We start from the raw sequence: 15,135 nt of genomic DNA on the forward strand, positions 1-15,135 counted from the left end.
GCAGTCTGAAGCCAGTTTACAGACACAGGCTTCACCAAAATGGCTCTCATAATGCAGACTGTCTGATAAACAGGGGTTTTCCCTATTGTTAAGCAAGAGGCGTGTTTCACTGACAGCGGAGGGACAACCAGTAACTAACCCTGAGTTAAATTAGGCAGTGACGCTCTGTTCTGCTGTGTATATACATATAGCCTATATATATAGCCCTGGGATGTGACTTTTGTCCGCAGTGTTCAGGTCACCCTGTGTTGTTGGTAGTGGCTGTATGGCACATGTGTGTGGAGTGTGTGATGTGTGTGCAGGTAGGATAACCTCAGGCTGGCACAATGGAGAGAAAGGAATTCTTCGCCTCCTTACTGGTGAGTTCTGATAATTTCTGTGTGTGACTGAAGACATAGTGACTGCTACTTCTCTCATATCCCTCCGTGTGGTAGGATTGTCATGCTGGGACTTGTAGTCCTACAAGCTCTAAAGAGCCATAGTTTGACTGGGGCTGGCAGTCTGTGGTTGCTTCTGCTGACCCCCCTACATCCCTGTAGGGCACAGAACCTCAATGCATTGGAATAAATGGGCCAAGCCCAGAGAGTAAACTTTGCAACCAACATTAACTTTGCACTGGTGCTCAGTAGTGATGTGCATGGGGTTTGGTACAAACCGAGTTCATCTGAGCCAGTGCAAAACTGTCAGTGACAGATTCCCCCCTCTCGGCCCAATCAGCTGCAGCCGGTGCATTCTCTATCTTGCAGCTACACATAACATTGGGGTGGGGAATGCCCCGCCTGCAGTGGATTGGGTTGGGCGGGGGGTATGTCAATGACAGTTGTGTGCAGGCTCAGATGAACTTGGTTTGTACCAAGTCCTTGCACATCCCTAGTGCTCATATCAAGGGCTTGTGGTGCGTTCCAGAGCGGTAGCTCCTGGAATGCACCACAATCGCTTACAAAACTTCACCCTGTGTTCTGGGGCGGGAGGGGGTGTGGTGGTGCATTGAAGTCAATGGCACCGCACGCAACTCTATTTTTTGCATTTGCAGTGGAAAGGAACGTAGGCAATGTTTTGCCACGCCCCCTCCCGCCCCAGAACGAAGGGGGAAGTTTTCTGAGGGGTTGCGGTGCTTTCCAGCAGCTACCGCTCTGGAACGCACCGCAATTGGTGTGAACAAGCCCTTAGGTTTCAGTGACATACAGGGTGCTGTGTCTCTTACCTGCTCCAGCTTGGGCATCTCCCCGTCAGCCACCCATCCTGTACCTGATGAAGCTGTAGATCTGAATAACCTCAGGAAATCCCATGAATAGGATGATGCGCTCTCCTCAGACCACATCTACACACATCCCAAAAACGTACTTCTCCTGTGAACAAAAAAGTGAATAGTGTAATCACCACACAGTAAAAAAAAAAGTGCACAAGGGTGCTGTGGTCCTCCTGAAGAGGAAGAGCCTTGAAATTCCTGAACCCCCGGGGCGCAAGGCTCTTTAACAGGGGCAAGGACGACTCAGGTCCACCTACTCGAAGGCCGGCGGTCCCCAATCCTTAGGGCCCTACCAAAGTAGGTCCCACGAGTACTAGGTGGGGGCTCTCCCAAAGAGAGGCCCCTCAGTGGGGGAAGGCAGAGAAGTCCATGAAGGTCACAGAACCTCCCCCACAACATCAGGATGGGCCTCGAAGGTACCCGCGCCCTCCATCATCTGTGGAGTCAAAGGTGCAATTGTGCATAAAAATAGTGCTTAAATAAATAAGTGCCAGTGCACAAACCAGTCAGAAAATGCTCTGAGTGCCGTAACCTAGTGACGGTGAATCAAGTGGGGTCTCAAACCCAAGTGATTTTCCGGCACAGCCTGGGACGCCACCCCCAGGGGCCAAAGCACCATGGCCTCTGCGCTCCCCATTCCCTCCGCCAGACAAGAGCAGCCCCATTCCTACCAGAAAGCATTAGCACCAGAGAGGTTCCCGCCTACAACACACATCCTGCCATGGTCACAAGCTGCTGGTCTGTAGCCCTGGCCAATGGCTTTCTAGCTCCTCAGGCAGCCAGCTTTTCTCATCCCACTTCCCAATGTGGGAGGCACCATTAGTAGTAGCTGCAGGGGGCAATGTGATGCCAATGTTGGGCAGATATAAATACACTGCAATGAAGGTCGGAACCCCAGTTGAGAAAATCTGGTGTAATCTGTTCATTATGCTTAAAATAGCACTTGGGAAACATCATCAACTTTACAAAGGTGTGAACGGAGGCATAGGCTTGTTTTCTCTTCTGGCCCAATGCTCTGCTGTAGTAGCAATGGTCACATTTATTTGTTAATTCCCTCCAGTGGTGATCTCTAGAATTGTTACATTGTACCTCCTGTTATTGATATGTATTTCCCGTGCTCCTCAGCTCCATCTAGTGGACATTATGCAGTAATGTCCCGGTGAACCTATTTTTACAACTATCCGTAGTATTTGGGTCATCAACCAGGGCCGTCTGTATAATGAGGCAGCCTGATGCTGTTGCCTCAGGTGGTACCTCTTTGGGTCACATGGGGGGTGGGGGGCAGGATGGCTGCTCTACTGCAGAATGCTGCCCCCTTTCTGGCCAGTGCATCCTAGGTTGCCAATACACATGTCGTAAGGGCTATCCACATCTCACCGCCCAGCTCTTAGCAACCTGGGACACTTTGGCCGGCTTCCCACCCAGCTGGGCAGGAGATGATGAAGAGGCCAACACTACCCCCTATTACTGACTACTACTAGCTCACATTTGCCCAGTAATATCGCTCGCCCTCCGGATAGTGGCACATTACCTCTCCGGACGTTTCAATAATAGGTCACCATGCAATGTGGTCACCTCAGGTCTTCCTTTCCTAATGTTCAACAGTTTTGCTCATTCATTTCTATCGCATACATTGGCATGTCTCTCCGATCGGGCTCCCCTGCACCTCTGTGTTTTGCAGCATCTCTGATCATGTCATCATAAACGGATGAAGAGTCACCAGAGCTCAACTGAGGATTAAAGAGTCTCCTGTATTTATTTGTCACCTAGGTCAACTACAGCCAATGGTCAAGTGCCACACAAGGGCATTTACATTTCAAAACCTCTGGTCACGAAAGGGTTAATCTTCGATTGTGTGCTGGTGAGTCTTCATCCTTTTAACTGTGGCTTTGCACGGCACCATCCATTGTGATCACTACTCGAACCATCTAACTAAATTGGTCACAACACAAGAGTACAGGCCAGAACTGATATTCTTCATGATCATGTGACAGAGCATCAGCCAATAACAGGAGAAGATATCGCTTTGCATTTAAAAAATCTTTCGCAGAGCAGCTTCCTCTGGTGTAGCACAAAAGTAATCATTATCTTTCAAGCTGAACTTTGGCATTACCTTTTTTTTTTCTTCTCACACAAGTCCTCCCTTGTGTTGAAACGCAATACTGTCAATTCCCTGTAAACTTGCATCGCCACAATTTAGCCCTTTTGAAGCTGCAGAGCTATCTTGAACACACCTTCATTCCTTTCTGAATGACTTCAATCATCATCAATCCCCTCTTCTCTTAAATTTGTACCATCATTGCCCACCTCTCACAACTGAAAGCTTTTTCTTTGCAAGCAATATATGAAAAACACATCCCTGGCATCCCTTCAGACGTGTGTGTGCTCAAGAAAATGATCTGCAGAGTGCACAGCTAATGTCTTCCAGTGGCCAGCCGGGAAGTGTGTTTAGAGAGATGCCAGGATTCATTTATTTCATAGAACGCTCTTGACCTTTTGGGTGCTTTGAAGTTTACAGGAGCCTGATAGCCCCTCCTCAAAGCTCAGAGAAGGACCAGCAGACAGAGCCAGGGGTAACTTCACTGGGTCTGAAAAGATGTATTTCTTGAAAACAAAATGATTTGATTGAGCATTTGTAACTGTTTTTTGACTAGGGGGAAAGAGGGAACAAGGGAAGGTATTATATATGTATATTACATTTCAGCTTTAATATAAGCTATTAACATTATACTTCCATATATGTAGCTTAAAACAAGAATGCCACTCAAACGGGAATAGAGTTGGCAGATGACAGCCACCTGTGAAGTGCAGCGATGACACGTTAGCACATTCCTGCACTTACATTACTCCCTCCAAATTACTCACTGCTTGTCAAGCTTCTCAGTAAGTCCTTTTTAAGGGATTGATGAAGAACCCTCTTATACATTTGAAACGCGTTGGGTTTGAGATCACATACTGTGTATTGTGATTAGAGCTGCAGCTAACGATTATTTTCAAAATCGATTAGTTAGCCGATTATTAAGTTCGATTAATCGGATAACACTGGGTTTGGACATTGTGTGGATATCTGCTGAGCAATCCAACTCACTAATACAGGGAGTTAGGACAACCCTATCCCCCCCAACTCCACAACATATCTGCTGCATTACATGACCCACTGTGCCATGGCATTTGTCACATGGTGATGATTTGGAGGATCTTTCCAAATTGACGTCTGTATTTTATCTGGGAGAGACTATGTGGCCAGTGCTTCGGCGAAAAACCCCATATGATGGAAAACTGTTGCTTTAACTTTTCAAGTCATCTGAACAGTAAAAAAAAAACCTGCATTGATTTTCCACCATAAGGCTGTTATGTATGTAAGTGGTAAATCCCGAAGACTGTGATGAACAACAAAGGTTTCATCAAATGAAGGGACCACGAGGGGAATACTAACTGGAAATCAATCTACATGATATCCTAGTCTGGGATTAGAAGTGTAATTACCTTATTGATTATAGTTTCAGCTATAGGGGTCACATCTTCAGCACTTGACAGGCGGCACTTGAAAGTGAGATGTACCGTGAGTGTTATGTGGCGCCTGTTATGTTCTTCTTCAGACAAGATAATTGTTTAAAGGGCCTCCAAAGTATAATATACGTCAACTGGGTACTGAAACTTTGTGAAAGGTCTCCGGTGAGGACCGTTCATGTCCAAAATGGACACATAACATATCACCAGTGCACATTTGGAACCCAATAAATAAATAGCTGTTTTATATTATCTTACCGTAAGACATTCAAAAAAGTACATTTTAGGTACCATGTATGTTCTTCTCTTCCAACGTAAATGGGCTGAATTGAGAAAATCTCAGTTCCCATGATACTGTAACATACTTTTTCCCTGCTTGAGTTCATGGTACTATTACACCGCATACTGGATGTCTGTGTTCCTTCTTCACTGGGTTATGCATATCTGTTTTTGTCATATATGATACACTGCCCGGCCCCCCAAAAAAAAGTCACACACTCTATTATTTTGTTGGACCGCCTTTAGCCTTGATTGCGCACATATATATATCGTTTTGATAAGCCTATACAATGTCACAACTTTTATTTCTATCCAGAGTTGCATTCATTTTTCACCAAGATCTTGTAGTGATGATGGGAGAGTCAGATCACGGTGTAAAGTCTTCTCCAGCACATCCCAAAGATTCTCAATGGGGTTAAGGTCTGGAATCTGTGGTGGCCAATCAATGTGTGACAATGATGTCCCATGCTCCCTGAACCACTCTTTCGCAATCTGAGACCGATGAATCCTGGCATTGTACTCTTGGAATATGCCCAATGTGCCATCATGGAAGAAAAAATGAATTGATGGAAAAACCTGATCATTCAGTATATTCAGGTGGCCAGCTGACCTAATTTTTTTTGAGACGTAATGTTGCTGTACCTAGACCTGGCCAACTGTAGCAACCCCAGACCATAACACTTAGCCAATGGAAGGCTGTGACCTATTTGCTTAGCTAAATCCAGGTGGTGACTTTTTTTGCCCAGGCAGTGCATATACCTGGGCCGAACAAATCCCAGGAGTCAGGTCTCCAATGCTCCTTAAAATGACAGCGGGTGCCCAACTTTTAAGTTTTCTCTAGTTGTTGTCAATCGAGCTGAGTTCTAAAAAATCCTACTGGCTCCTGCATAGGACAGACTGACTCCTCAACTCCATATTCATTTTCCACCCCTGATCTATACAGTCTTTGTTTTTAAAAAACATTTAATACATGACACAGAATTTACATTGGTTTACAATACATTGGTTTTCTAAAGAGAGAGCACAGTGCAATCTGTTTAATGAAAAGCTCCAGCAAAGCACTACAGAGGGAGCAGGAGTTAGCGGGAAGTACACTTGTATATGTAAATCACAGCTTGAGCCGCTGAACTCTGTAACAGGCTTTTTTTAACAGGCATTAAGGAGAAAGTGGAGAAATTAAGGAGCCCAGAGCTCTACCTGCTAGCTAGATATAAGGTTTTGGTTCTGATCATAAATTAAATAAAATGTACAGAATCGGTATATCTTTGAGGGCCCAGACACACCTAGGTGGCCCATTGTGGTGGGTTAATGCACACTTGTTGAGTGGGTCCATGACGGCCTTGGCACACAGGAAGTTGGTTGAAGGATGCTGACCATCATTAAGCCCATCTAGTGGCAGAAAGGAAACACGTTGGGTGCAACTCTGAAATAAAGATATTTCAGCAAAATCTGTTTTTCTTTTTAACTTTTATTGTGGCTGGGCAATTAATTTTTTTATTTTTACCTAAAGTTTTGTTCTAACAATTATCAATCCCATACAGGCGGTCAAGCACCTTCCTCGGTATAATGATGTATATGTTTGATTGCCAGATAAGGTTTTCTTCCATATTCACTATTGATGTTTTGTTCCTTAGGCCGGTGGGTCAGCTGGGATGTGCGTGGACCTTATCTTATTTCCTCTTGACACTATTAAAACCAGACTACAGAGCCCTCAAGGGTTTTCCATGTCTGGGGGCTTCCGTGGCATCTACGCTGGCGTCCCATCCACAGCTATTGGATCATTTCCCAATGGTAAGAATTTTGACAGTTGTACGATGTGAGCTATAATGACTCTGCCAAAATGGCTTCTTCCTTTAACAATAAAATACATACAGTGGCTTAAAAATGGCTGTAATCATCCACGGCAAGGTGTACACATTTGAAAAGGAGCCGATGCCAGGGAATATCTGTTCTATATACAAGAAAAGTTCTTGGAGCTCTTGAGATTTAAACTTGAAGAACAGCGTATTAACTCTATACTGCTAGAACCTTCACTGGTCTGGTAGTCTGCACTAGAACAATATTCTCATAGTGTACTTTAGTCCAAGAATTAATTAGAAGGTCACAAAAAATGCCTAATGCCTGTGCTATTGTGTTTTACTCCAGGATAAGTGTAACTACAAGAGCCATGTGTATTCTTCCTTGAATCTTGGTGTACTTTGTGTATTTCTTCCAGATCTGTGCAGTAATCCAGTGTAACACATGAAGCCTCCTGTAATAAAGACCGGTCACTGCCTCTCTCTCTCCTTGTGCAGGGTGACTGGCCTGGTCTCATCCCCCTCCTGTAATAAAGACCGGTCACTGCTGCTCTCTCTCCTTGTGCAGGGTGACTGGCCTGGTCTCCTCCCCTTCCTTTAATAAAGAATGGTCACTGCTGCTCTCTCTCTCCATGTGCAAGGTGACTGGTTTGGTCTTCTCCCCCTCCTGTAATAAAGACTGGTAACTGCTGCTCTCTCTCTTTGTGCAGGGTGACTGGCCTGGTCTCCTCCCCTTCCTGCAATAAAGACCGGTCACTGCTGCTCTCTCTCCTTGTGCAAGGTGACTGGTCTTGTCTCCTGACTAGTTTCCTGTAGTGGGTGGGGCATGTTGAGCTCCTCCCACAGCTCTGCTCTCTGTACAGGCTATGTACAGCACAGTAATGATATAACTGCAACTTTTGCAAGGTTAATATCTTGCTTTGGAAAGGCATTTGGTGCACACAAAGTGGTTTTATAGCCCTTAAGGCTATTTTGGATTATATTTTGATAAATGTTTTTGTGGCAGGACTGCAGCAATAATTAGTAATGTACGTTAGCTTTTAATTTTACCGTGTTGTCTTATCTGTTTTTGCTTTACTTTTCCTTTAGCGTCTGCTTTCTTTGTGACATACGAAACCGTGAAATGTTGGCTACACTCCGAGTCCTCCTCTTACCTCTCTCCACTAGTGCACATGGCAGCCGCCTCTATGGGGGAAGTGGTATGTACAATAATGAATGATTGCTTGAAAGGCATACCTTGGGGAAAAAAAAAAAAAAAATATATATATATATATAATTTTGGAATTTGTAGTTTCCTAAATCACTAAATATAACCAACATTTTTACCTCCCCCGCTCTTTTTATTGCAGTATTGGGGAGGGCAGCTGACTTGATGTCAAGCACCACTTCCCTGTGCATAATATTGGTACGAGCAGGGAACGTTCCTATTGAATTTTGGGTGCTGGGCTTTTTTTTCTGGTTATAACTTTCTAAGGAGGAGAAATGGCTACACATGTATATTGAAATTCCTATCGATAACCCCTCTCTAGGCACAAGAAGAATCTTTGTTGCTCTCTGGAGGATAATTTTCCTCCATTTTAGTTACTGAATATCTGCCTACAGTGCTTTCAAAGCATAAAGGGACACATACATCATATTTTCCGAGTGTTGAAACCTGCTCGGAACAAAAAGCTGGGGTCTCGATTATTCTTCCGTATAAAGGATCTTTCATGAATCAGTCAATCACCATTTCAGCTTCTGGTGGAAGCTGCTCTTCTTTGGCTCTTACATCGCATGCTAATTAAGGGGCAGTCACAGTTGCTGGCTGGCTGGTTGTTAATCAGAAGGAAATCCTCAGGGAAGGAAGATTGGAGTGTCAGCGTTTTTGCCATGCAGACCATCCCTTGCATTCGTTTGGATGGGCTTGATCATTGCTTATTCATGCACAGGACTAAGGGTGAGGAGCAGGGGAAAAAATTGGTAACGCAAGGTCTGGCCTTACACCCTATATTTTTAATAAAATTGCAGCTTTGCTTCAAAACTGGATTTCATGCAGATATAAAAGATGCAAATTAATGTAGTTCTGGGTTCATTATGAAAAAAATTATATATACACATCATATATACATCAATGAGCCCTGGCCGCCCATGACACTATCCCTTCATTTCCTTCCTTGGACCACTTTTGGTCGGTCCTGGCCACTGCAGACTGGGAACATCCCACAAGAGCTGCAGTTTTGGAGTTGCTCTGACCCAGTCGTCTAGACTTCACAATTTGGCCCTTGTCAAAGTCTCTCAAATCTTTACCCTTGCCCACTTTTTCTGTTTCCAACACATCAACGTCAGGGACAAAATGTTCACATGCTGCCTAAGATATCCCACCCACTTCCAGGGGTCATTGTAATATCTCCCTCCCACATGCAGGAGCCATTGTAATATACCCCCCCTCCAACTTCCAGGGCTCATTGTAATATATCCCCCCCCCCCACTTCCCGGAGCCATTGTATAATCAATATTATTCATTTTGCCTCTCAGTGGTCATAATGTTATGGCGGAGCGGTGTATGTATTTCATGTGTACATTCAGCTGTTTGCCCAGAGTTCATCTTTAAATCTGATTAGGTATCTAGCTCAGGGATTTGTTTCATTCCTACTTGATGAATTATTATGAGAATTCTGTTTTTTCTTTTATAGTATATTTCATACTCTTGTCTGCATCATCTCTCCCGCAATGTAATTACACAAGAAGCCATTTTAATTGGAAATCACCTCCAATCTGTGTAACCAACTTCCATTCCACGAGAGTAAAAATTGAAGTTATTTGTGATGTCATTTCTAGTGCAAGTGAGAACGTCTGCTGAAAATACAAATGATTGCCCTCCTCCGGCTCTGGCGTCCTGTAAATAAACATGTCATCCATGTAATGCCGGGAATTGGATGGGAAATTACAATAGCATTGTGAGTCTTGGTGGTGGACGGCTCCATGACACAATGTACATTCTTTCTGTATCGCTAATATGACACTAAGATGTGACTGTCCCATCTCGTCTGGATAACAATACCCTTGTGTTACCACAAAATAAGATTGTGTGTTGGGTCTTCCCATTCCCTATTCACTCTCTGACAGAAAGATTAAATTGTTTTTTCTGTGGTCTGCCAGAATTGTTCTGCGTACAAAATAATTTATTTATTTTTTTTAAAGCTGAACTCCAGGCAAAGAGCTAAATACAGAGATGAAATACATATACAGGAGCTGTGGATTTATATTTCTGTCCATCCAGTTCTTAGATTTTTCACAGCTTTGGCACACAGCACAGCGTAAGGCTGGAGACCTGAATTTTCTCTTCCGCAGTTCTGTAGCGCTTACAGGTCTTGTCCTACCCCCAGCCTGTGACTTGGCAGTGAAAGGAGAAGCAGCAAACTGATGAGCTAGTCTCTCTGTCACTCTGCTCTCTCTCTGCTTGTTAACACAATAGCACTGCAGCACTGCTGATTGGCTCCTTGTGCTGCTTCTTTCTCTCCCAATGTGAGCTTTGTCAAATGTACAGTTGATAACAATTGACTGATACCAAGTAAAAATTCAGGTTCTGACAAGTTCTGTTCACTTATGGATGCATATGAGATGGGGACTGTACTGTACCTATGTGATGTGAATGTGCTGCACGGAAAGCGCTGTGTACATTGACGGCACTATAGTAATACCTGGAATAAATAAAAAAAATAAAGTGCACTGATCCTTTTTGCATATGGTCTTTGGTATGCCAGGAGATGCCTTTCGAGACCTAAGGGAAGCCAATGCGCAGGTGTGCCTGGCTCACCGAGGATCAGAAGAGGTTGAGGGTGCAATTGCAAGGTAAGTATGAATCTGGGGAGGTGGAGGGGAGCCGGGTTAGCCTAGCAGAGGGCAGCAAAAAGGATAAGTACACTGGGGGGATTTATCAAAACTGGAGCAGACAGACTGTGCATGGCAACCAATCAGCTTCTCTCTTCAGTTTGTTCAGTTAAGATTTGAAAATGAAAGAGAGAAGCTGATTGGTTGCCATGCACCGCTGCTCCAGATGTTGTCTGCTCCAGTTTTGATAAGTTTCCTCTCCTATGCTTTAAATTGCACTTATCCTTTAGGAAAAAACTCCAGGATTTGGAAGCATTAACCCTTGCAGTGGGGCTTCCCACCGCACTGCAAGGGTTAACTGCTCGTTATTCTCTAGGGGCAAAAATAAAGAAGAAATATTCCCCTGATCCTCGGTCCTGTGGCTGTGACCGCTCCTCTCTGTGCCCCTCCACTCCGGCTGTGGTTTGTCTCTCAGCAGCTTCACATCTAATAAACTTGCATTAGACATGATGACATCACAGGTCCTTAGACCGCTGGAGCCCTGGGGGGAGAAGAGTCTGCAGGTGACCGGTCTAGCAAGGCAAAGCCGAGGATTAGGAGAGTATTTCTTGTTTATTTGGCCCCTTTAGACAAAACGAGCAGTTAACCCTTGCTGTTAGTTTTAAAAATCCTGGATTTCACTTTAAGATTTCCGCTAAGAGACAGATCATATTTTTGTCTGAAAGCCTTGTACCAAGATCCGGGGCTTTGGAAGTCCTGCATTTGGGCTACCAAGCTCTGAAGCAAAGGCATGGCTGCCCACTCCCTTCCACCAGGGCGTTTTAATTGACCTTGTTTGGATTTTGGGGGAACTCCGCAGACACTGCAGGCACTCCCTAATATGCGGGCAGCCACTGGCTGGGCTGGATTTAAAAACAATCCCAATAACAGATAAAAAGCATCTCAGTTAATGCATTGATGGCTGACTTGTATGTTCCCCTTCGGTGGCTCATAGTATGTTGTGATGTGAGATAAATCATCATTTTGCGTCGCGCACGTCTGGTTGCTTGCTGTCAGTAAATGTTATAGTCTCCCAGTTATCCGGCTGCTGCATTTCCTCTCCGCTGGCCGAAAAAAATAAACGCACGGAGAAGTCATCATGTTATTTTATAAAAGGCTCTGCAGAGCATGTCGGATATAACACAGGGGACAGAGCTCCATGAAATTGTTCCTTTATAAGAAAATCCCTGTGTGAGCGCAGAGGAGATTGCCGGAAATCTTAAAATAAAATGGTTTGTATGAGTACCGGGTTTCTAGATGGCTCTGTGATTGTATATTATAGATTATATAGGGAGGACCAGAATATTGTACCTCTTCATGACCATTGGGGATTTAAGCCTTGGTGAGTGACTCCATTTTGCTTAGAGAGTTGGACATGCTTTACGTCGATAATCATGCATGACACTGGAGACCTGCACTGCTCTTGTTCGGTAGACCTGACCAGTAGCCACAACCTGCAATGTAACTCTACTCCTGAGGCCGGCCCCTGGGGGAGGTGGTGCACGCAATCAGAACAACGGGAGGTGGAAAAAGGAGATAGTGCCACCCGACTCGAGAGTGACACTGGCCTCTGCGTCTCCCTGCCCAGCTCTAATCATCCTGTGATGCTCTGGCCGGCGTCCCGCCCAACTCCTGGCAACCAGTGGCATCACTGGTTGCCAGGAGCTAGACAGGACTCCGGCCACAGCATCCCAGGTTGCTAAGCTGGGCGGGGAGATGTGTATGGTCTTTACACTTCTCCCTGCCCGGCTCTTAGCAATCTGGGACGATGTGGCTGGAAAGGGGGCCGTAAGCCATGGCACTCTGCCTGCTGCCCCCCTACATGACAAAAACAGATGCTGCCTGAGGCAATAGCCTCAGGCTGGCTCGTTGAAGGGACGGCCCTGCATGTATGTATTTCCCCTGTGTATTTAGTGGTTTGCCTGGAATTCAACTTTCATCATTAACTGGCTGAAAATTGTTATCTCTCCAAGCTGCATGTACTGTATCTGTTGCAGCCATGTGAAGCTGTTGCTGTCCATGTTGGAATTTTCCTTCCATTTACAGTACTGAGAGTGCAGCAAGAGTGGTGAGACTCCATGATGAGGGGAATGGAGCCAGAAACTGTCATAGTTAGAGCTTGCCGCTGAAGTCACTGAGAGATCCAATAAGTCAGGCGGTGAGCCAGCATGCAATTACCCACCCACAACTAAAATATTGCTTTAAGTTGGACTTGCCCTTTAAGCCCATACATTAGCTTTGCATTGTTGGGCACAGTGTAGAAAATGTCCGTTATACTTCCCCTCAGGATTGACTATACAGCACAGGCAAAAAAAAAAGGATGTGAAGGAAGAGAAGCGGGAAAGTGGAATTAGTGCTGCAGCTGGAAATGGCTTGTAAATAAAGATGAATGGAGACAGATATCCACTGAACCTGCCAACAAATTCATCATACGATTAGGGCTTGAAATGTGCAAATTAGGAGCTGTCAGCCGTCAGCCACCCACACAAGAAGAGCGGGCGCTGTCATCGCAGGAACCAGATAGCTCCTCTCTGCCTTCTACAGCCCTGTGCCATTGTCTGCCAGTAAAAGTTTAAAGCCCAACTCCGGGCATTCCTTTTTTAAGAATTATCCGCAGACAGCGTCTAAAGAAGAACTCTGGGTAAAGCTTTTATTAACCCTTGCAGTGGGGCTACCACCGCACTGCAAGGGTTAAGTGCTCATTTTTGTCTAGGTGCTAGAAAAAAATTATACGCACCCGGACTGCTTCTCTGGTCGCTGAAGCCTGTCTCCTCCTACGCTGCAGCATTGAAATATTCCTCAGCCTCCGCACGTCTATACATGCTGTAAAGAACATGATGATTTACGGGACCTTAGATTGCAGCAGAGGAGGGGTAGAGAGGCTGGAAGGCCCATCTAAGAGCAAGCCGGCTGTGAGGTTCAGGTGAGTAACTTTTCTTTTTTAGCACCTAGACAAAAACGAGCACTTAACCCTTGCAGTGCGGGGGTAAAAATAGGCAAATGGACTATACACTTATGGGTGTGCCACTAGGAAAGTCGCAAACGGAGAAGGATTTGGGGGTCATTATAGACCGCAGATTGAGGAACAGCTCACAGTGCCAGACTGCTGTAAACAAAGCAAGCAGAGTCCTGTCTTGCATTAAGAAGGGAATGTATTGCAGAGACAAGTCTATAATTTTGCCACTGTACACATCATTGGTTCGGCCTCATCTCAGTCCAGTTTTGGTCACCGATACTCAGAAAAGATGTCCTTGAGTTGTAAAAGGTCCAACGGAGGGCTACCAAACTCATAAAGGGGTTCGAGGACCTGAGCTATGAAACAAGGCTGTTAAATTTAAATATGCTCTCCTTGAAGGTTAGGAGATTAAGGGAGGATATGATCTTCTTGTATAAACTGTGCAATGGTGACAGCAACATTATTACCAAACTGTTTACGGTTAGCTCCGTAACAAAGACCAGAGGGCATCACCAAAAATTGTTAGAACATTTTTTTCAACACACGGGCCGCAGGGGGTTCTTCACAGTCAGAGTGGTTAAGGTCTGGAACTCGCTGCCGCAGGAAGTGATTTCAGCTAAGACTGTGGAATCATTTAAGAAACTCCTGGACGAGTTTCTTGGAAACCATAACATAAAGGGGTACAGGTACATCTATAAGCAAAATCACATATGGACCCATAGACACGCACACACCAGCTCGAACATAAATGCATACACGCAATAAGTTGGACTTGATGGACTTATGTCTTTATTCAACCTCAAATACTATGTAACTATGTAATAGTGCAATTTGTTTTAAAGTGCACTAGTCCTTTAAGCAGCTTGAGGTGGGTATATTCATAAGGCAGTAAGGAAGGGGCACAAGATGCAGAATCCAGATAGCTACCACTCGAATTCTAATTTCACTGTTGTCTGACCAGTAAAAGGTGAATTTGGCACCTTTCATATTATTTGCTGCTTTTTTTAAAACTCATTCATATTTGATAATTTATTTTTTACTTCTGACAATTGCTGAAGTTTCCACTAGATGGCAGTCTGAAATCACGTATTCTTCCAGTTCTCTCCAATATCAATTTTGCTTTGATTCTGCTGGAGGAATAAAGCCGCTCATTTCTTATTTGTTTAATGATTCATTAATGTAGATATTTATATACCAGCAATAATTTACATAGCACTTATCATACTGTACTTTAAGGTCAATCCCCGCCCTCAAGGAACTTTCAGTCTCGGGTCCCTATATCATATGCATTCATACGCTAGGGCCAAGTAAGACCGGAGCCCATTACCTTATCAGCATGTCTTTGGAGTGTTTGAGGAAACCCACCCAAGTACAAGGAGAACAAACAGAGTCCTGGCTGGGATTTTAATTGAAGACTCCCAGTGCTGCAAGGTGCTAAATACTATGCCACCGTGCTGCCTTAGGGCTCGTTAACATGGGCATGCAGGGGCACACAG

The 15,135-nt window shown here is 44.7% G+C and overlaps 1 protein-coding gene across 1 annotated transcript in view; it reads left to right on the forward strand.

The window, feature by feature from the left end:
* The first annotated feature begins 249 nt into the window (after positions 1–249).
* Positions 250–15,135, forward strand: part of SLC25A26 (solute carrier family 25 member 26) — a 112,350-nt gene continuing 97,464 nt past the window's right edge. Inside the window, exons 1-3 of the mRNA XM_018554608.1 lie at positions 250–359; positions 6,673–6,829; positions 7,924–8,033. Of these exons, the coding sequence (XP_018410110.1) occupies positions 327–359; positions 6,673–6,829; positions 7,924–8,033 (300 nt within the window). The 5' untranslated portion in view covers positions 250–326. The remainder of the gene's footprint in view (positions 360–6,672; positions 6,830–7,923; positions 8,034–15,135) is intronic.

Source organism: Nanorana parkeri, unplaced genomic scaffold (genome assembly GCF_000935625.1).
Source record: "Nanorana parkeri isolate BGI_ZX_2015 unplaced genomic scaffold, ASM93562v1 scaffold9, whole genome shotgun sequence".
In the NCBI taxonomy this organism is placed as follows: domain Eukaryota; kingdom Metazoa; phylum Chordata; class Amphibia; order Anura; family Dicroglossidae; genus Nanorana; species Nanorana parkeri.